This window comes from Catharus ustulatus, chromosome 1 (assembly GCF_009819885.2).
Source record: "Catharus ustulatus isolate bCatUst1 chromosome 1, bCatUst1.pri.v2, whole genome shotgun sequence".
Taxonomy (NCBI): Eukaryota; Metazoa; Chordata; class Aves; order Passeriformes; family Turdidae; genus Catharus; species Catharus ustulatus.
The window spans coordinates 5,136,736-5,160,137 of record NC_046221.1 but is presented as its reverse complement, the minus strand read 5'-3'; the positions used below and the strand labels follow the sequence as shown (position 1 = coordinate 5,160,137).

Genomic DNA, 23,402 nt, shown 5'->3' with positions numbered 1-23,402 from the left:
GTCTGTGTTATGTTCGTCTGATACGACTCAGCATCACAGAGTGACCTATAAAAGTGCATCTTCAAAAATATAATGCTGTAAATTGTGGGGTTTTTTCAGCTCCATCTACCCAGATGTTCCATTTGCATGAGCAAAGCCACAGTTACACCTCAGGAAGCTGCAAGTCAGGGCTTGAGCCATGTTACAGCAACGCATTTTCAGGGACTGGCCCTTCATTTCTTGCTCATGAGAGATACAGCAGAGAGCCCAACTGGGTCCTTTTCCACCATGGGCTCACACTTTCTCAAAATAAATAACAGCAGTAGGGGCAGTGAGGTTAATGAGGTAACTGCAACATCTTCTACCTTCCCCAAACATATCAAAAGATTGTAAAAAGAAACCAGAGCTGCTAACAAAGAACAAATTCACCTACAAATTTTAAATGAAAAAGGTGAAAATCATCGAATGCAAAGCCAAGAAACATGCTGATTTATCTCCAAGCACGCTGAGGGGTCAGATTTGCTATTTCCTTCTGCCTGAGCCACAGCTGAGGCTGCACGTTGGTGCCCAGTGCTCACAACTCCTGTAGTGCATACATCTGTACAGCAATGGGCCCCTTGCCAATCAGCTTTTAACTCCAGCTCACATTTTCTGGATAGATCAGATACCAAACCTGTTTTGCAGAAGACACAACATCCTTGGGTGAGCATCTGTTACTACAATGCCTGGGTGTTATTTCCTAGATGGCCAGGGAACACCAAGTGAGCTCACCCACCCCGGCTGTTCCATTTTCAAAATCCATTTTTTTCAAAAGGCAGGAAGCCGACAAATGAAAATAAATGCCAGCAGAGCTCAGAGCCTCCCTGTCACCTCAGGACCGAATCCTGTAAAATACCAATATTTTCTGTGAAAGGTTGAGTGCTCTTGTGCTTTGCTAAGCTTTTTTCTGACAGCTGGGACAGCCTCAGCAGCATGCAGAGCTGCTTTCCTTACAGAGAAAAAGGGGACATCCTCTACTGAGGTCTTTTGACTTTGGTTCAGAAATTTTATTTTTAACAAATGCATGAGTTTTCTTCCCTAGCTCCTTTAATGCACACCTTTTTCTTTCTTTTTTTTCGCTTTTCTTTCACAAAGCTTAATCCAGTGAAGTTCCCCATCTACAAACAGCATTTCTATTGATCAGTTATTTACAGAATTGTCTCAGGACTGGTCCTTGTCCACAGAGAGTAAAAGTGGTATTAGCAAAGTCTTAAATGAAGGAAGATGTGAACATCTGAAAAAGCAGCAACAGTCTCAAAACTGCCAAAAACACAGATAATTCTCACACCAACCAGTTTCCCACATGGAGCATGGCCCCTTCTCTCATGGGTGGTGTGAGAGTCTATTTGCAGAACTACAGGGAATGCCCAGATAGGTCAGGAAAAAATTCAGCCCAAACCCTGAAAGGAATTAAACTGCTTGGCTCTAGAGAAAAAAAGCTTCTCAATTTACTGCTAATCTGACACCACAGCTGGAATCCATCTCACTCACCTTTCTCTTTAGGAGATACCTTGGCTAATACATGTTGTAATCACATTTGCTTTTTTCCCCTACCAGTGTAACCTGGCTTTGGCACCTTGTTACTCTGAGTGGGTTTTATCTCACGTAACTTAAGACTTGTGGTTAAAGTGAATGGAAAGAGGCACTTCCATGGAGAGAGATTATTCTGATCCATTTTTGATCCCTAAAATGAAATAACTAGCAACCTGTCCAGATTGCTCTGCCTGTGTAGCAGCTATTTCCGAAAACACCATCTCATGGCGTTGCTCTGCGACAAAGATGCTGGCAATCTGCAAGGGCTGAAATCTGTTGATTATCTGCTCCTATTTCCTGTGGGTTATTTGAACTGGATGCTAAATCCTTCTGGGAACTGCCTTTGGAATGAAGAAACAGCCCTCAAGTAGCCCAAGAGAAGACCAGAGGTCAGATGCAAACAGAACAAACAGCCAGAGAAAACACAGTCTCGGGATGCCAAGACTCACTGAATCATTTAAAAACCACCATCTTCTATCCACCAGACAATGTCAGGTATTCAAAAGTCAAAAGAAATCAAGTTTAAAAATGTCCCTTCAAGATAAGAAAGTCTGTGTCAAACTCGAGATTCAGGTGTTTGCCTCCTGACAGTTCTGAAGAGAAAGTCTCACCAGAAGGCACGACCCTCCCTGATGAGGCAGTAGACACACATTTCTCTGTGATTAACTCATTGTCTTCCCACCCTGCCTGGAGAGGCAGATCTGGGTTTCTCACTGCAGACTCCATACGGTGTAAATAAATTACAGCAATCTCCAACAACATTTAGAAGGAAACGAGAGCGAGAATCACATACAAAAGTTATAAAGTACTCACCAGGTCGCCTGTCCCAGGCTTTTCCATAATAACTGGGGGGAGCAGTAACCCTGCAGGAGAAGTAGGGTCTGGGTTGAGTGCCCCGGTGCCTCCTCCTATCAGGGAAACCACACCATTGCAATCCACTGAGCTGTTCCTTTTGCCCGTCTGGGTGTAGTTGGGAGTAGTAGGGTGAGAACTATGGCTCACTTGACTTTGCACGCTCGGACGCCTCCCAGATCTTGGAATTAAGAGAGAGCCCCGGTGGCTTTCATTTTCCCCAGCGATGCTGATCTCATCATCGGCAAAATCTGTCTCGGAGCAAGTGTCTCTGCCACGGAGTCGGAAACTGAAAACGCTTCCGTGGCTGGTTCTGCGCTTCACCAAGTTTGCACTGGGACCATAACTAATGCCAAGGAGAGTCTGGAAACCCCCAGAAAGGAAAAAGGGGAAAGAGAAACAACATTTTGCAACACGTTTTCAGGAGCGAGGAAGTTCTCTGGGGGAGAGCGGTAAGGTCCATTTCAAACCGAGCGCTTCAGAGAAAGAGAGACTTAATTACAGGTATTCAGAGTCCGCAAAGTTAAGAGGTTGGACAGTCATTCCTAGCCTTCAGGGGTTTGTCTAACACTTGACAATTAAAGATGTACTGAAATGGGAAAGGTCAAGGTGGCATTCAGCTTGTGTGATACTTCCTTTGCTTCTACTCCCCCCCATGGGACAAGTGCCAGAGGACCTGGGGAGGCAGCACAAGGAGTGGAAGACAGGAGCAGGGGAGGGGATCCAGCTCCAATCTACTGCATTATCACACATCTTCATAACAGCTAGGGAAGGAACAGTGCAGTGGGAGAAGAATAGATAAAGAAATAGGGCAGGAAATGAACTGCAGGGAAAATGAGAAGAAGAGGGAAGAAGAAGAAGCAGAATACGACGGAAGAAGGTGATGAAAGAAAAAGAAAAAAGTAAAAAAAAAAAACAAACCAAGAGCAAGAAGAGGGATATGGTTTATTAGTTTGTAAAATGATTATCTCAATGCACATGGCTGCTTAAGGGCTAGGTAACCTCAGTACACAGCAGTCTCCCTCACTCAAATATCAGCCTTGACGATGCACTCTGACGTCAGTTAGTGAGACTGCAACTCTGCCAGAGCATCAGCAAGATGTAGCCAAGGACTAAACACACCTAAAATCCGGCAGAGTAAAAAGGATCTTCAGAAAACGGGTAAGGAATTCAAGTCTATCCCTTTCTCTTCTCTCTAAGGAGGAAATTGCTGGAGTAAGAGCATTTATGCAGAACATATTTTTGAATTTATGCCTGCACAGAATTTCCAGCTTCTTCAGAACTTTCCAATGAGCCAAGTATCTATGAAGAGAGGTCAGATTGCCACAGCATCCACAAACCAGACAAATCAAGTGAAGCCTGATTTCACTCTGTGCTGTAGCTTACACCACTGAGTTATGTAATGATGCTATTTAGTGACACTGGTACAGGGAGGAGTACAAAACCCAGGCTCTTTCTGACTAAAAACAACCCTTTTGGATTGCTGCCAAATTTCAGCTGGTCAAAAATCCATGCCTGGGTTTCCATGGCACAGTCACTGAGACTGATTTCTGATGGCAACACACTTCCAGCTGCTAAGATAGCATCTGAATGATGACTCAGCCTTATTCCCTCCAACCATGCCAGACACAGCCTTGCAGAGAAGATTTACTATAAGCTTTGAAATGTGTCTCCCATGCTTCTCATGCATAAGACATCCAGGGGCAAAAAGTGAAAACAAGGAATATTAATCTGAGAAATAAACTGGAAATGCACAGCTCCAGTCCATGGTGCTTCTGGCACGTGGTGTCCTGAAACCCATCCAGAATGAAGCTAAAGAGCAATTCTGGGTTTAGAAAAGGTGCAATTTGTTACACAACCCTCTCGACCAATGAGACAACAACAGAAACTATTGGATTAAAAAATGCATGTCATCTACAGAAACTCAGCTCTAGGTAAATATTGTGAGCTGGGGAGTCACTAATTGGTCACATTTATTTACACCACTTACATGTTTTCTATGAGCTTTTTATGGCTGCCAAGTATCCCTAAATTCACTGACAACAAAATATAAAAAGACTTAGCCCATTACATGGCTATTCAAAACAACAAAACAAACTGATTTAAACTTTGCCCTCAGTTAAACAAAGACAAATTATCTGGAGCTATTTATGATCCCTTGATACATACAGCATGGGCAGATTCATATTCATGCATGTCAGGAACATTTGCATAAAACCTTATTTAATAACACTGTCACTCTGTTTTTCTTCCCTGCAATAGAAAGTAGAAACAAATGCCACAAAGTTTTGACTTGGAGGCAACTAGCAAAAGAATATAAAAATGCTAATAATGTCTTTGTATAATATTTTAAAAGCCCTCAGAGACAAATTTCTTCATTTTCTCTTCCTGTCTTTTATTTTTAAGCTTTGTAGGTTTCCACTAAGTTGTTTTTTTTATCTCTAGCAGGGATAGGATAGATATAATCAGATGAATGAAAGAAAATAAACCAGACTGAGGGTAATCTTGAAGCAAAAAAAAAGGAAAAAAGAAAAAAGAAAAAAAATTGAAAAAAACAGGTTTGTAAAAATGTTTTATGGGCATTTTAAATTCATTTAAAAAATAAAGTGGTAATATGTTTCCTTCCACGGTTGTAGCACAGACTGTAAGCTATATCTGCTCTGTTTATATCACTTATGATATTAAATATCTGTTTCTTCTGAAAGTTGCAGTTTAATTGCCTTGTTCAGACTTTGGCCTGTCCAGGAAAGAACAGTGTGGAACAAGTGATGATTCAGACTATGGCTTACCATCCTCCTTTGACCATCATCATAGTCACACTTGGGATTCCTTTGGTCTTCCCCATACTCATCTGCCCCCAAAGATTTCTTTTTCTTTCTCTTATTTCTTCTTTCTTTTGCACTTTTAGGTGACAATTCCAATGAGCTGAGTGACATTGAATCAATTCCTTTAGCAGCTAGTGCCTAAATCAGAAGATTGTAGAAGGCATAGATATCATTATTTCAGGATTTCAGTGAAAACTACTACTGCTCAGAAATTACTTACTTTAAATTTTAAGGTTGTATAGGAGAGATATTAAAATTTTCAGGAGATAAGCAATCAAAATCTTAGGAATGGCTGTATAAAAGGATGGTTTTTATGTGGAGTTCCCACAAAAGATCATTTGACATATCATGAAGAAACAGCCTGTGTGCACACGCCCTGCACACATCTCTGGGCTCGCACTTCTGGTGCCAGGCAGAGAAAAATCTCAAGCTGGGGACCCTCAGATTAAAGCCCTCCTGGACTTCAGTCCCTTGAAGGGCAGGACAGGAGGGCAGCTGGCTGCTGGGATTTTCCCTCCCCTGCCACAGAGGGATGCCAGGAGCAGCAGGCATTCCTGTAAACACTTATCCCGAGCAGCAGCGATCAGAGATGCTCAGAAAGAACCATGGGCTTCACTGGAGATAAGGTGGCCTTTGCTGGGCTGTGTGCTTCCATGCTGTGCTGGTTGTGTGCTGGGATCACTGCAGGAGCAGGCTGACAGCACTCCAGCTGCTGGGAGCCCAATTCCAAATCCTGAGCACTCAAAGCTCAGCCCCGGGTTAAATGAACAGCCAGGAGGAAGCATGGACAGGAGCTGGGAGAGCTGGGGCTCCATCCCCAGCACAGGCAGGAGGAGTGAGGGCACTCTGGGCACAAGGGTCAGGTTTGGGGGTGCTGGAGAACCAGTGGTGGCCACATCAGTGGCCTGGAGACCAAGCCCAATGCAGAGCCCCCCAGCTGAAACACCTGAAGAGAGCGAATTGTTAAAAAATCCTCTCCTGCTTGCCCAGAACAGGAGAAACAGATGAATCCTCAGTGCTATTGTCTGCAAGCCACTAGAATCAAACAGGCAATCATCTCTCCACTGCAAAATACTCCCTTCCTCCCACAGGCATCAGTCCAAGGAAAGTGAAGGCACTTAACAGCCGTGTAAAGAATCAATCATGTATTTCAAGGAGTAGCAGCAGCTCTATCAAGCTGAGAGCACAACAAAACTTAATTCCTGTGGGAAATATCTTTCATAAGCAAGCTGCTTAGAGCAGAAAGGAGGAGAGCTCACACACTGGTCTAGGTCGTTTTGGTTGGTTTGGTTGTGGGTTTTTTTGAGTCAATTGATTTAATTGCTATGCTGAAGTGTTTTCTCTTCATAAAGATTTGGCAAGTCTTTTGGTGTTAAGCTCAGATTTAGGAATGTGTTAGACCAATTGTAAAAATTGACTCATAGTCCCCAAACAGGTCTATCAATTATATTTCTGTTCCCTTTATACTGCACATTATAAAAGCTGGCCTGAACAGTTTTGGTTTTCCTTTTTGATTGCTGTCACATTTTGTTGATGTAGAAAATATTGCAGGTGGTGCTACTAAACAGGCTGTACTCATACTGCAAAATAAGATAATTTTAATTTCTTAGAATTTTCTTAACTATTGATTGAATTATTTCTGCACTCAACACCTCTGTCAGACATTGAAAAAGGATTTGGATGGCATTGTTCTCGAGGCATGGAGGATCAGAGAACCACAGTACAGCTTGTGTTGGAAGGGAGCTTAGAGTTCATCCAACCCCCTGCCGTGGGCAGGGACACTGTTCCAGTTTACTCAGTGCTCCATCCATCCATGGATCCCCCATGTCCTGCCCATCTACCCCTTCTGTCTGGGTTCCTGTGGCTGTTCCATGTCCTGTTCCTCAGGGCTTAACCCACTGCAGCAGCCCCAGGAAAGGTGTGGGGACCAGGCATACCTGGCAAGGACATGTGGTGGCTGGAGGATGGGAGGAAAGCTTACTTCACATGAGCCCTGATACAAGGATTACACAGAAAAGAGCTCCTGAGGCAAGAACTTAGTGGTACAGTGAGAAAGTCAAAACTAAAATCTTGATCAAGGTTTGGAGAACCAGACTAAAACTGAGTAGCTCAGACTGGGGTGAGATATCTCAGCAGGACATCTGAAAGCTCCATGGTGCAGCCACCCCAATCCCCCTTCCTGAGCCTCATCTTCCAAACATCTGCTTTGAGATGCCAGGAGTTGATTTGCAGAATTACTGAACTTCATTAGTGAGCACCACAGACCCAAACCACTCCACTCCTGAATTTCCTTCCCACAAAACTAGGATGATACTCCAGGACTATTGCAAATACAGAGGAGTATTTTTGAAGCACATGGAGACTGAGCAGTGGCAAGAGGCACTGAAAATCCTTGGAGCATATTAGTCACTTCCTCTTCCAAGCAGGCTGTGACTGCCTGAGCCTGGAACTCTGCTCAAGCTGGCCTAAGGCAACAGAACAAATGATGAGAAAGCAAAGAGCTGCTCTGGAGTCATGCACTGTCCACCCTTTGCACTGAACAGACACAGGGAAGATGAGAAATGCTTGGCTGAAGAAAAGACCCTATTATCAAGCACATATCAAATGCGAAAAAATCAGATTTTCAGGGGTGACTTTCTTTTTTGACACATTATGCTTTCCAGTCTTAATGTTCCCTTTTTTTTTTTTTTTTTTGTGTACACACAGGCTTAATTGAAGTCAAAGCCTTCCAAATGAAATTCTTAAATATCTTTAATTATAGTTGGGGCTACCAAAGTTGACTGTTATTAGGAAGAGTTCAGCTGGAGTCAATACACATGAAAATTTGTATAAAATAAGTACAAGTTGGAGCTCAGTTTGTTCCCTTAGGTTATGGCAGAGTTACTCTGTTCAAAGTGGCTGTATATGGACTAAATTGCATTTACCTATTACTTAAACTACCAAATAGGATCTTTAAAAGGACTTAAATGATTCATAAGCCACTACCAGCACTTTGACAAGAGTGAATTGCATTTTCTATTTTCTTTCCAAGGATTTAAATGGGCTTTGGATTAGGCCCTGAAGCCATATGTACCCAAAAGAAAATTATGTATATTAGTTTATATTGTGTTTCAAGGATTTATTTCTCTGAACTACTGTGCTACGTGCTATTTCAGACTAATTTTCTTATTGTCTTCTTGTTCACAGCACCTAAAATGTTCTCTTCTGCTGTTTAATAAAAGCTTTCTACCCCACACAAATCACATGCAAATTAAATACCGTTATTAAGGCTATAAGGCTACATCCACCATTTGGCCTCCCTGGATTGTTTAAATTTATGACTTAACATTAAATCCATACCCTTTGCATAATTTGCAGATCTTAACCTCAAGGTCTGCCTGTTTACTTTTCCAGGAATGAAGGTGTATGTGCTTCAAAGAGGTTGATCTCCACCTTTACCTTCATCATCAAACAATTGGATATTTATGGCAAGTTGAGCAAGACAGTGAGGAAACCAATGTGGGCTAAAGGGGTGGTGGAAGGAGGCTCAGCTGGGGCTCTGGCTGAGCTACCAAAAAAACTGAGTTGTGCTCAAATGCAGATGAGGTTTTACCATCATTAAAACATCTCACATACCAAATTTTCTCTGCTGGCATACATGGCATGGTCAAACCAGCACAGTTCTGGATACGTAAACCCCAAATGGCCCCACTCCTAACAGGGAGAACTATATTATTTTCTTTCACACACACACAAAATATTGCAATAACTTTGTCCAGTGCAATAAACATTAAACTGCTTTCAAACAAATTCTTACTTTGGTTATCAGACAAATGTAAAATAAAGAGGATTTGAATCCCAAGGTGACATTTGTTCAAGTCACCCAAGGCTAATCATGTCACACAGTTCACTGACCTCCTGCTCTTTCTTCAGCATCTCCATGGCCTCCCGAAACTTTCTTTCCTTCTCCTCTGTTTCAGCAATAGTGGCTTGGTTCTGCTCCTCATATGCCATGGCTACAACAGCCAATATCAGATTGATCAGGTAAAATGAGCCCAGGAAGATGACCAGCATGAAAAAAAGCATGTAGATCTTCCCAGCAGATCGGAGAGTCTGAGAGTGCAAAAGTATAATTAACACAGCTTTGCAATATTTTTTAAAAGAAAATAAATAAATAAAGAACAGAAGGGGTTTCTTTTAAAATTGAATTTATAAAATAATTGAATCCAGCCTTTGTTAATAGCTCAAGCAGAAAGCCTTTGATGAGAAATGACAACCACATACAAGCAAATAATCTCCTCACCAATAAATTTTTGTATCTTAATCAAAAATTGTGTGCCTTGCAGTGAATTAATTTCTAAAAGAATAATGCTTTCAATGCTTTCCTTCTTTACCAAATAACTCTGCTGGTTTTCTGTTAGAATAGATATTAGAGTCAGTTGCAGTGAAAAATTCCTCCACAGTTCAATTCAGTTTTGTCTAGTGCGCAGAAACCATCCAAGTGGGATTCATGTTGAATCCCTTCAGATATCTACAATTTTCTCTTTTATTTCAGGGAGAAAAATACATGTTTAGGGTGCAACTCAACCAAATATCATTGCGACATCTGTGTCAGGACGAGTAGAACCAAACCTTGGGCTCTGTTGAATGTATCCCCTGTTCCTCACCAGATTTATTGGAATTTAGGGGGACAGCTTATGTGTAACAGATATGTAACAGATATGTCCCATGCTCAGTGAGCTGATACTGCTGACAGAAAACACTGTGTGATAGTATAAGGTCAAATCATAAAATGGAGTGATGTTCATCCCTATTTGCCATGACAGTTTCTGTCTTCCAGAGTTGTACATGTAGCTCTGTGTCAAGTAAGTGAATACAACTGTTTAAAGAATCATCAGTTTAGTTGTTTTACATTTTCCTGAAGTGAAATTGTGTAACTGGCTGTGTGTGAAGCTGAAATCCCCCAAATCTCTCTCCGGTGATGTTTAGCTCAGTACCTTCACAGTAGTTCTGTCAATGTTACCCCCTGGTTTCCACAAGACCACGTTCCAGTTCTGGCAGGTTTGAGATGCAGCAGCAAATCATCAGTGGCTTCATGGACAGAGAATGCAATTCAGTACCCAACTGGAAGATGTAGTTCTTTGGGGTTTGCACACATTTCAGGAAATGCATGCTGAGATGAGCATTTACCCAGAGACCACCTTGTGTGTGGCTGTGATTGAGTCTGGACCTGTTTGTGCCTCTGTCCTTCAGGTGTCCATGATGAAGAGCTTGCAGCAGGGAGAGCTGGGATGTATCACATAGTCTTGCCATTTTCTGAAGTTGTGTTCATCACCATGCCTTGCATACCAGGTATGCCAAGAACAGAGGTGCTTCTCCAGCCTTTTCTTGAGCTGGGCTCAAAAGATTAACATGTGCTACACCATCCACCAAAAAATCACCAAGTGGGGATGTGGTGACCTTCCTTAAGTGGTGAACTTCATGTAGCCTCAGGTGAATAAGTGTCTTTCTCTCTGTACCACTTTTTCTCAATTTCCCCATCCAGCCTAATATCTTTGGACATCATCACTCTTAAGAAAATAAATTAATTATTTGAACTGATTGTCCTTCTCCAGAACGTCTGATTAGAACACACACAAAGCACAGTTTACCTCATAGCCAGCAATTATTTCTTGTCTTTAACTGCTGTATATGCCACTGTTAGAAGATGATGTCTTTATATTTTTAACAGTAATAAAATAACCTCATACCTGTTGGTAAAGACGTTCCCAGTAATCTTGAGTCATAAGACGGAACAAGGAGAGAAAGGCCCAGCCAAAAGTATCAAAGCTTGTGTAACCATGGTCAGGGTTTTCCCCAGCCTTCAGACAGATATATCCCTCAGGGCACGTGCTGCAAAATCAAATACAATCTGTGAGATGGCTCCAACGTGGAGAAGCTGATTTCCAGGGGAACACAACCACTGCTCTCATTTAAGAGCACAGGTCATCCATGGTAAATTCCTTCAGTGTGTAAAACCACAGGAAACAGGTGATGCTGTTTCACAACACCAAATATCTTTGCAGTCTTTTTTTTTTTTAAAGGGTAAACAGGGAAATAATAACCATAGTAGGAACTGCAATGGCAAGTAATCACCTAGCATTTCACATATTTTGGATAGACTGGAATCAGGTGCTCAAATATGATGTCTTTTGGCAGTTATCCCTAATTAAGAATCAAAAGCCTGGTGTCTCCTGTTCCAGTTAGCACAGTGATGGTGAGCCTGCTCTTTTGGTTACAGAGTCTGACACTGGCTGGACACCACCAGCCTGTGCTATCAGAGCACCTTCCTGATTGCTTCCTTTGCCTGACCTCGCTCACCCCCCACAAGAATTAAATCCTTAATCTCAGAAACCCAGTCCTTTGTTCCACTCACCACCACAGTCTGGGGTCATGACATTTTTTCTATTTCTGCCAGGAAAAAGCTTTCCTTGTGTGTCTTGTAGATTACTGTATTAAATGGCATGCAGACAGCATGAATTTCACTGGCTCTCATTAACCTTTGAGGCTCTTTACAAGTAATTTTCTAGCCCCATATGCCAGAAGAGATAAAAAATGCTCTCAGTGGTACTGTGTAAGCACTGAACTGCATCATCAAGTGAAACACAAGGTAGAAGAGATCCTGGGTCGAGGTGCCATCCTCTCAGAACAGATTAGTCAAAAACCCCCACAGTTCTTTTACATCTGAAGCCACTCTCCAAAAATTAAGATATGACCCATTAGAAACTGAAGACACAGAAATATGCAAAGGCTTTTTTCTGCATGTATCCTAGGAAGAAAATATGAGATCAGGTGCCCTGAAGCCTTATGGTATTTGGGAATTTTTTAGGTGAGAGCCATCTAGTATCTGGAAAGCAGATCTGAACAGAATGTGCAGCTCTCCCTGCTCTCCTAATCCTTCAGACAGAGATGAACCTGGTACAATTCCCTGAAAATTCCAGCTGCAACCAGGGATGGCTGGAACATGAGGGATTTTGGACATGTCACCAGTCATGTAGATTGTATAGCTTTAAACTTCATTTTCACCCAGAAAAAAAAATCCTAGAGATTCTCAATCATTGCTATTTTTTTTTTAAATCAAAGTAGAATATTGCCAGAAATTGAAATGCAAAGCAGAAATACAAATAAAGCAAACTAATTTTTAAAATAGCAGACCAAAAAAAAATGACCCCTGAGAAAGCAGAGTGTGTCTCGGTGTGAAAATTGGTGTTCTTTTTCTTTGAAAACTATAATTTTATACAAATATAAAATAACTGTTACAGCACAGGATAGCAACCTGTATTGCATGTCAAAATGAAAATATGTTTTTATATAAATCTATGGTGTCTGCCACCACCAGTACACATTCAACAGCACTTTTAGAATCTTAATTTAATATCAGTAGTGAATCACAAATTTTAAAGTAAATCTGCTTTGAACGCTGATAAAAGGAGTGCTGAAGCATTGCAAAATGTGTGCAGATCCTTGTTTACAGTAGTTTTCAGAAAAAGCAATAAAAAATGAACAGCTGATGTTTAGTGAATTAAATGTAACACACAAGTGGGGGTATAATAAATGATTCTGTCACTTTAGGTAGAGCCAAGTTAGCTTACAGCAGTTGAGAATTCAGATAATAACAATTATCTCTCACAAAGAAAGAAAAAGAGTCACTCCTAATTTTTTCCCGACCACTCTAGAAACACCTCCTTCTAGACCTTTCCTACTTCAACTACCTATTTTTTTCTAATAAGAGCCACATTTCAATAAAAAATACAGCAGCATTACTGAGTTAGAAGATAATAAAATGCAGAAATCTCTTTTTTTTCCCCGAAAATATGCAGATGCACACTGAATGTCTCTTTTATACCCATGTCCTTTTTTGAGGCAGACTTTTTTACTCAGCCTCCTCTCTCCCAAAGGCAGCATCTGCTGTCACTCTGCTGTAGAGACGTGAGATTTGTGCCTCTGATGTGCTGCTGCAAAGAGCCTTCATCGCCCGTGATGTGCCACTCAGCTGCTCAGGAGCTCTGAGAAATGCATTCTCCAGGCTCCTGAGGAGGAAATTCCCTTTGCTGGCTCTAAGACATCGTGTCTACCCCAAACATGAACATTTCTGCAAGGCTGATTATTTCTGCCGTGAGAAAATGACTTCACTCACACACTGGGCTTGGTTGGAAACTTCGTGATCGTGTCCAGAGGTGCAGAGTCCTGTCCTTAATCTCTCACTAAAGGGAAATCCTGAGTGGCTCCATTGATCTGGTCTCACTGTTCTTATTTTAACATTATTACTAATGGCCAAAACAACCCAATGCAGCTGAGATAAATTCTGCTTTAATGGTGGACTTCAGCCTGGGCAGGGCAATCATTTGGAAATGGAGCTTCTTCTAGAATAAGTTGCTTAAAATCTTAGGCAAAATGGAAATTTTGCCATTAATGTCAATTATTGAGAAAGTGAGATTTTCCTCTGAATCTCAATTAGTAGAGAGAATTTCCTCTTAATCTCTTCACCCTTCTGAAAAAGTGCCTGGGAGAAAGGGAACATTAGGAGCATTGGGTTGAATTTTCATAGGAATTTCTGGGCACATATTAGAGGATAAAAGTCACTCAGGTTCAATGCCAATGCTGCTTTCCAGGGAAACTTTTGATGAAGTAGAATTTTCAAGCAAGTGATCAAAGCCCTTTGCTTGGAAATCTGTAGGACATGGAGATGCTGCCCCTCTGACAGCAAAAGTGAGCAGTGGTACCTGAGAGGAAATTTCTGTTTGTAATACAATTAGTATTACACAGATAAAATACAATTTTTTTCTGTTTCATTCTGTCCTTATGGGTCATTTCCCACTGTCTGACTCCACAGTGAATGGTTTAACCCCTGCTGGCAGCCAAACCCCACAGAGCTGCTCACTCACCCCAGCCCCAGTGGGATGGGGCACAGAACTGGATGAGTGAGAAATCTCATGTGTGGAGATAAAGACAGTTTAATTGGGCAGAAAAGGAAGAAAATAATAATATTATGAATAATTGCAATAATAAAAGAATTAAACTCTACCAGAGCTGCTCAGTGCTATTGCTCACCTCTTGCTGACGCTGCCCAGTTCCCAAGCAGTGTTCCCCAGCCAGCTTTCCCCCATTTTATACACTGAGTACAAGGTCTGGAATATCCCTCTGGCCAGCTGGGGTCAGCTGTCCTGGCTGTGTCCCCTGCAGGCTCCTTGTGCCCCCCCCAGCCTCCTCACTGGCAGAGCATGAGAATCTGAGATGTCTTTCACTTCTTAGCAACAACTGAAAACATCAGTGTGTTACCAACATCATTCTGGTCCTAAATCCAAAACACAGCACTGTAGCAGCCACGAGGAAGAAAATTAACTCCATCCCAGCTGAAACCTGGAAAACACACTTCTCTAATATTTTGTTCAGCTTTGAGAGCATTCAAACGAGGTGTTGCAGCATGAAAAGCATGAACCTCAGCCCAAAAATGTTGTTAATGTTAGCTTACACCCTTCTTATGGCAACCAGACCCTTGAGACAGAATTTCCTACTTGTCAACTCCTTATTCCTGCTCACCCTCTTTCATGGCCAGCAGAGAGATAACCCACAGGGTATGGGAACGTGTTAAAAACACTGAGAGGAAAACAAAATGCTGCTTCCCAGAAAAACACCACAGAAATTTAGGTGCAAGGCTCTCACATGAGAATATTATTCTGCAACTGACACCATTTCCTCTGAGGATTTTTTAAAGGAGCCTCAAGATTTTACTGAATCTTCCTCCATGTACGACATTAAGCTTACCCCCTTTGGATTTTTTTAGCAAATTCTTCGTCTTCTTTTACCTCAGGGAAGCAATTGAGAGGATTGCACTCTCCTCTGATGCACAGGGATGGGCAACAACAACAAGCTACATAAATATACCATCCTCCACAGGAGTGTCACAGGATGCTGTTCAATTGATCACAATAAAATTAGTGTCATTGATTCAGAAAAGTTAAAAGCAGCAGCCTACCTACCTATCCATCAGGCTGTAATCACCACAGCAAGCTGGCATTGGTACAGGAAATTAAAGGACATAAGAAACAACTTTGGTTTAAATAACACAGGGTGGGAATGGCAGAGAGCTGTAGCTGAGGGGCATAATTACAAAATGCTCTGTCTCAAGAGTTTAATCTAGGCAAGCCAAGCAACCTTGCTGATCCAGGCTACAGTGGCCAGTAGGGATGGACAATAAAAGAAGATTTGTAAAACATCCATGCACTGGATTGTAACATCCAGATCCTGAAATACAGGGAGGGCTACCAGGAGTCAACATCAATGACGTCAGTGAGGTGAAGGCTGCACTTTCCTTGGGTTTAGGTTACAAAGGGACACTCTGGCACTACAGAAGCACGTACCACAGACACAGAAAAAAATTAAAAAACCAAACTCCTATTTTGGTAAGGGTCTCTGAGTGTTTCTGCTTAGGTCACACCTTAAGCCTAAGAATGTAGAAATCAAGCTGAAATGTTTATAGCTGATGTTTTTGACACACTGCTCATTCCTGGGGAATGGAAATCACCCTGGTGGTCAGAAATGGAACCCCCAAGGTGGGGTTTGAAAGCCTGGCAGCCTTTGAAGGACAGACAATGCCCATGCTGATGTGCACAGCAGAGTCTTCCTCAACCTGCCTCATCCTGCTAAAGCCCACAGACCTCAAAAGAGAGGCTTAGATTTCCTTTAGACCACAGACCCGAGTATTTTTCCCTCTACTTTCTGTATTTTCTCCTTTCCCTTGACTCTGAGGGAGCAGTCACATAGAAGATCATACTGTGGGGAACAAAGATCCTTTCACTCCAACACTGTCTGTTACCCAGAAAAATGAAACTACCCATTCTGAAACAGGAAAATATTTGAAAAAATGAATGTTGTAAGGGTAACTGGGCGTGTAGGAGAAAGGGGCCAAAAGCCAGCAGCACTTCAGCCAAAGCCATTGATGTCACTGTGTGTGCTTGATGTGCCTGAAAGTCACAGGTTTTGCTCCTTTCCCTGCTGTTTTTTTTGTTTTGTAATATTAAAGACTAATCACAGAGTGTCTGACTTACAATTCCCCACTAATTACCATCCAAAAGCCAAAACCTGACTTTGCAGTGGCATGCTTTGTCTTGGGTAGGTCTGACCAGCAGCCCCCAGCAGCTCTCACTCTGAGCATCCAAATAGACAGAGAGAATTTGAAGGACATTTTTAAAAGCAAGGGAAGGGGTGCCAATGGTCTGAAATGACAGGAGTGCAAGCAAATTGAACCATATGCTGCAGGGAAAAGAAAATTAAAAAAAAAACCCAAAAAAAAACCCCAAAAAAACCAACCCAACAAAAAATACGATGATGACAAAGAAAAGAAATGCTCAGAATAAAGAGCAATATCAACCAAGAGCTGGAACTGGAGGAGAAAAGAGGAGGTGTCCCTGAGCAGACTTGCTCACAGGCTCAGAGCACCCACTGACCTGTGCATGCTGCTGACTTGTATGCAGGAAAAGTTTCAGCCTCCCCCTCTGGTTGCTTGCTCAGGCAGATGGAAAAGCTGTGAGTTCAGCCCTTGACATCACAGCAGAGAAGGGAACAACTCCCTCTCCTGCTCCCTGCCCTGTCCAGGCTCCTTCTGCAGCCAGGCAAGCAAGCTCTCATTTCTTCTGGCTCAATCCAGGGGCCAGACTTGTGTTGGAGCTTCTGTCTGACCCACCAAACAAAATGTAGGGCAGTAATTTATCATCATAAACATAACAGTAGATTACTGCCTAATGAAGGCTGTAGCCTCTAGTAAGTCTGCTTCTCTCATGTGGCTGATGAGCTTATTACAGCTTTGACTGAGAGGTAATATTACCCCTCCTTAAGAATTGAGTGGATTTGGATTTAATCCCTACTGCTGCTGTTTGACCAGAGACATGATCTTCCAAACACATCGCTGATCCCTAGGAATGGGGACTCATTATTGTTCCTAAACCTGTATAATTCCTCAAGGCATGCCCATGGCCCCTGAAGCACTTTGGAGGCATCACACTGTTTGTTTAACACACTCAAGCCAGAGCCTTTCTCACCATGAGCAGATCATCCTCACTCTCCTGTCACTGTAACCAGCTCAGAGTAAGTGGAAAAGCTTATGTGATTTACATCAGAATCTAGGTAAATTCATTTAGGGCATGCTACATAGCCTGAAGGTTTGAAACACAGTGTTGTTTGATAATCTGGGATGTAATTACATTTTTAGCTCTAGTAGTTCAAACAACACAGTTCTTTCCAAAATACTCTTGCTTTGGTGACATTTGAAGAGGACACGTTTGGAAAATGTGTCCCCTTGTTCACTCAAACAGCCTCTACAGCCTCTCCCACCTGTCAGCCCAGCTGTGCCACACCAGGCTGCATTTGGTGAGGGCAATGCTCACTCCTGGAATGGACCCACTCCTGCAGCAGGTTAAACACTGCCTGACCCTGACCTGCCTGGCAAAGCTGGGCACTCCTGACGTGACTTCCAGCCAGGGCTTTCTGCTGAACTGATGATTTTCTCTCTTCTCCAAAAGTTACTTCTTGTTTCTAATTGTACTCTCTTCCTTGTAAGCACAAAACAAATTCTTGCAGCACATCAAGGGGGAAAATGCAGAGGGATAAACAAAATGAAGAGCCACAAAAAAGTTCTGTCTGATTAAATGAAGAAAAGCCAAATTTCAGATATTGTTGTTGCTCCCCAGGAGTGTCTATGTGCACACCCCACTGACTGCACCTCTGAAATATCAAACCTCCAAGCCAAGAGAGCTCTTCTCACCCTATTTGTCCAGCATCCAGCACAACATGGTCTGGATCTAGGACCAGAAAACAATTAACAACAACAATAATAACAACACAGATACAAGTTGATGCAGCTTTGAGCTGCAGTGCTCCTAATTGCCAGCAGCAGAACATCAGAATCAACTGTGGGCACCCTTCCCTGGTGCAGCTCCCCAGCTCCTGGTGTAGCTGGGGCTGTTGCTGGATGCTGTTTGACATGTTCTGGCACACATAAATTTTTCCAGGCTCTGCCCTGCCAAGTTCTGGGTGAGAGCTGCAGCAGCACTGGTGGAGGCACCCGATAGCAGCGCTCCTCCTCAGCACGGAGCATGTTTCTGCTCTACCCTTCAGGGGTGTGATAAGCCTTTACAAGGGGCTGCAAATCACTGCGTGGAGGATGCATAAAAGCAAAGGAATGTTACTACAGCTCAGAGAGATCAAAGTGCTGCATTGCTATAAGGAGTGCGCTGTGGAAAACCTGCCACAAAAACACTGCTTTTGGTGCTCATGGAGACTGGGAAAACAGGCTTCTGATGCAATTTTACATGTGGGTATTAATTACCTTAGCAAAATGCCACAACACAGAAGAAAACAAAAGGGCTTGTTGCTGGTTTGTTTTTTTCTTGTGGTTTTTTTTTTTTTTTTTTTTTTTTTTTTCTGATGATGCCTTAGAAAGAGTTAGAACTGACACAAAAACTTTGAGGAACGCTACAACACATGGTCATTCCTTCATCCCTTGTATGCAATGAGCTCAGTGACAGAATTTACCAAATCACAGAGAATCTTGCCCCACAGTGTACATTATTTTAATGTATCCTGTCAAGAAAAATCAAGGTCACAGTGAGAATAAAGGTAGCTAAAGTTTCTATAGCAACAATTACTAGGATGCAGTTGCCAAAGGTGCTTTCTTGTTGTTGCTGAAGTAGATTTACTGGCTGATTTTCCTTCCTGTTCACTAGTCTTTTTTGGTAATATCAGTACAGACATGATGCAAATGTGCTTTCCTCGTCAGTATGATCTTGTAGACTATTCCTGCCCATGAGCTGAATACACAGGACATATCATGTGTAAGGGAAAAAAAAAATTAAGCAGTCTGACCTTGAGATCCAAAGGGAGCACAACTGATTTAAAACAAGCACACTTTTTTGAAAAGCCAGCTCCTTGCTGTAATTTCAAATAAAAAAGTGAAAGGAAAGAATTTAAGTTTCTCTTTTGTGTCTGTTTGTTTACTTTGTACATTGACAGCATCTTGTCTCTTTCTCCTAATGGACAAATTTCCTTGCTGTTTCTATTGCTCAGCCAAACCTTCAGGCAGGAGGGGAAATAAAAACAGCAGCCTAAGCACAGCAGAAAAAAAAAACCTTGGGATGAAAATGGAAATGCTTTGGAGCTGAAATGTTCCTTTCTCACAGACAGATAATTCCACGCTGCTGCAGCCCCCATAAAAGTCTGTACTCAGTGGGGAAGCAGGGGATGTGCTGGTCACATCACCACAGTGAATGGTTCAATGTCACCAAGAAGGGACAAGCTGGAATTGCGTGGGAGGGTTGGTGTGACCTGGCAGGGATGTGTTCCACACTGGGAATCCAGCAGGATGCCTCATTGGATCTGAAGGGACCAGGAGGAAAGAAATGTAGGATGTGTGTTAATTTATTTATTTATTTATTTATTTATTTATTTATTTATTTATTTATTTATTCATTTATTTATTGGAAGTGTGGGGTGGTGCCTGCTGTCACCTGCTGCTCTGCAGCTTTCACAAATCCTGCTCCACTTGATGCCAGGACTTGATTTCACTAAGGAAACAGCAGTTTCCCCCTTCTGCTCCCACCCAAGGTCTCCCAGGTATTTGGTCATTGTACTGGATCTTTCCTACACCTTCCTTGAGGCTGAAACAAGGTGCTCAACATACTGGGGATTAAATTGAAAAGCAAATTTACAGAATTTGTAATCTCTTTTTAAAATCAGACTATCTCAGCTTTCTCCATTTATTTTAAACAGATCAAATAGAAGATGCTGAAATTGCAAAGAGAAACAATTTGTGTATATCCCAGGGCAGCTACATCCAAAAAGAACTACTAAATTTAACCTCCAAACACATCTAAAAACATCAACAACTGCAAATGCACTACTTCTTTTTGTTGTTGTTTTTTTGTTTGTTTTTGTTAAAGGAGCCTTACTATTATCACGGCCCCCAGTGTGACCAATCTGTGACACACAGAGCAAAGCATTTTTCTGTCAGTGGATTTAGCTGTGAAACACCAAGCACGTGTCACTTTGAGCCAAAGAATATCTTTGATCACAATCATTTGATTTTCTTTCTTCTCCAAAGTTACTTCTTGTTTCTGTTGTACTCTGTTCCTTGCAAGCACAAAACAAGTTCTTGCAGCACATCAAGGGAGGAAATACAGTTGGGTAAACAAAATTAAAAACAACAACAAATATTTCTATCTGATCAAATGAAGAAAAGTCAAATTTCAGGTATCAAGAAGAAGGTTTCTGAGGCATCACATGGGAAACCCCACAGACAGATTAGCCCTTTGCACCTAAGACATTTGCCATCTCCCTGACATTCCTGCCATGTCTCTGCACCATGGTTTTTAAAGTACATTCTTGAGGTTGCTTGAGCATATCTAAAAATGCAAATAAATGAATTTATTTCTTGCCTCTGCCAGGCCAAGTACTAGAGATATGTTTTCTGCAGCTGAGTGACATACATCTATTCAAATCCCTTCTGAACTGGAATCAATATTAGCTAGATCCATTACCTCCTGCTTTATTGGCAGCTTGGGTGCTTGTTCAGAAAACAGTCCCTCCTAGTAATGTAATAAAGCCCCCACCTTGGAGATAATTAGATTGTCTGTGATATAGAATCCACTGATGATCATTTCCCTGCTGATTTTGGCTTGCTACTCCAGCTCAGGTTGCAGTCTCCATCACTACACGCTCTTACATTAGCCCACTTGAGTCTCATCACCTAACAATTGCCATAGCAGATTTATCTGGATTTTTTTTAAACTATTCCATAATAACAGCAACCAGACAAACCTCAGAGTGTCATTAACATGCTTTTAAAAATGCACTGAAATGGCTTTTTCAATTACCTCAAGATTTAATATCCTGGCCACAACACAGATATCCCTCATTCTAACAACAAATCCTTCCAGGAGAGAACACGACACTGCCCTTCCCTGAATTTCCTTTGGGTCCCCAGTGCATCCCAGAGCCTGATGAATTCAAACTGTGAGCAAAAGCACATTCCACACATGCTATGAGCACTCAGACATGGCCTTACCAATTCAAGAGTCCTCACTTGTCATGAATTTCATTACTAATAAATGAGGGAACCACAACCTCATGCATCCCCTCCCTTGCTCCCGTGGTGCAGCCTGCCCCAGAATGTCCCAAGCATGCAGATTTTGGTTTTCTGTTGAACATTCTTGCTCTTGGCAAGGGTGAGAGAAAACAAAGCCACTTGTTAGATAGGTCAGCCTGTACATGATGCTCTCCCTGTCCCAACAGGTGGGAACACACGACTTTGCACATCCCCTGGGGCATGAGGATCATCTTTCTAATTATCCTCATGTCTTTAAACAATGGCAGTGGATGACTGGCAGCAGCTCTGTGCAATGTGCAGCAGATGAGACAGCACTTGCTACTCCTGAGCTAAAAAAACAGTGTAACTAGGAATATTTATTACCCATTTTTAGGCATTTAAACTTTACCCAGTGGTATTAAACACTTAACTAAAACAGCAAAAGGTTGAAGAGGAAAGAACCGAGGCATGAAGGAGAAGTTGGTTTCCCTTGATGTCACGAGCACTGACAGTTTTGATGTTTTGATATCAAAACAAGTACAAGAACACTCAGTTTGAAGGTGTCATTTTCATCCTCTTATACTCAAGAGCTGCACGTTCTCCCCTGGTTGTTGCAGGCTGTAACTCTCTCGTGGGCACAGCAACTCCACCAGAGGTTTTCTCCAATCACAGCTTTTTGCAATTTATTAACTTTCATGGGAAGGAAAGAGGGTGGGTTTGCTCATTTTCCCTTGCTAGAAACTAACCCTTAAATCCACACAGGCTGCCAATATACAAATACCCCATGGATATTGGATTGGAATTTAGTTTCCCACCAGTTGAACTATTCCAAAGCAGCAGCAATCAGCTCTTTCAGCATTGCCCATGAGCAGCAGCTTTCTCCCACCAGGGCTCAGGTCATCAGTGAGAACAATGACTATTCCATGGCACACAAAATATTGTTTCTGTGCAGAGCACTTGTTTTTCCCAATGCTATTGCCTATTGGTTTGCAAAGGCTGAGGTTCACCAGCACAATGGAGGTTGCCAAATCCTGGGATTCCCGGGAAACATCCCAATAGTCTTGGAGTTCTGCCTGAGCCTGGATAAACACAATGTATTACAATCAACAAAGGCCCTAATTAATGGATGCTGACATTGTACCTCCCGAGGAACAAACAAAGGGGAAAGCATGGCCCTCTGCCCAAGGATCTGAGAGTCTAACTCAGGCTGGCAACACAGATCAGGCACACCAGGCCTGCAGAGGGAAGGCTGACACTGAGCTTTCCCTTTGTCTTATGTCAATACAGATACAGGCAGTGGCAGCAGAAAGTGAAACATCTCTGCCTGGGACTTGAGGGCTTTTCTTGCCTTTTTGTCCACAAGCAAGTTCAGATTTTATCTTCTTTCCTCTCCCTGCTGCCTCCCTACACACACATGCCTTTTTTTCTCATTAAATTCCTCCTAAATTAACCCCCCCCTTTTTTTTTTTTTTTTTTTTTTTTTCCCCAGTTTTCCACATTTGGTTGTACCAGCTCAGAGCATCTCCCTCCGGAAGCAGGAAGCAGATAAAGCAGATATCTCACCTCCTCCCCTCTGTTGGCCTAAGACACCCACCTCCCTGGTTCAAAAGCTCTCACATATTTGGTTCAAAAGCTCCTCTGTCCCACTACTCCAAGGTATTTTCCACCTTTTCCTACTACTCCTAACAGCCTGCAATCTTTTCACAGCTTATTATTTCCTCTGATCACAGAAGACCCCATGTATTTCCATCCTATCTGAACTCTTCCACTTCCATCAAGATCATGAGAAGCTGTCAAATAAAATCACAGGCTCTGACAGTGCACTTGGACCCTGGGGATGGGAAGCAGGAGGAACCATTGGCATCTATGGATGGCAGGGATATGAATAAAATCCTTTATGCAGAGGATGTTAGCACACCCCCAGATCTCTTCACTGTCTATACCATGAGAAAATGAAATACATGTAGTCTACAAGCAAATCAGGTGCAAATGTAGACCACAATTCAAATCTGAGTACCTTCCCACTTCTAAAACATGCTATTTTGGGGACATTTGTTGATTTGTTTATCTTCCTTTGC

The 23,402-nt window shown here is 42.2% G+C and overlaps 1 protein-coding gene across 7 annotated transcripts in view; it reads right to left on the bottom strand.

Moving 5' to 3' along the window:
* LOC116996559 (sodium channel protein type 5 subunit alpha-like) overlaps positions 1 to 23,402 on the bottom strand; it is a 207,716-nt gene that overhangs the window by 105,448 nt on the left and 78,866 nt on the right. For 4 of the 7 annotated variants that reach the window (XM_033060354.2, XM_033060362.2, XM_033060372.2 and 1 more), the window contains exons 9-12: positions 10,958 to 11,099; positions 9,123 to 9,320; positions 5,193 to 5,366; positions 2,365 to 2,766 (exon numbers count right to left, since the gene is read on the bottom strand). In XM_033060354.2, the coding sequence (XP_032916245.1) occupies positions 2,365 to 2,766; positions 5,193 to 5,366; positions 9,123 to 9,320; positions 10,958 to 11,099 (916 nt within the window). Of the gene's footprint in view, positions 1 to 2,364; positions 2,767 to 5,192; positions 5,367 to 9,122; positions 9,321 to 10,957; positions 11,100 to 14,297; positions 14,387 to 23,402 lie in introns of those variants that run through there. The other 3 variants (XM_033060406.2, XM_033060389.2, XM_033060397.2) reach the window with 3 other exon arrangements.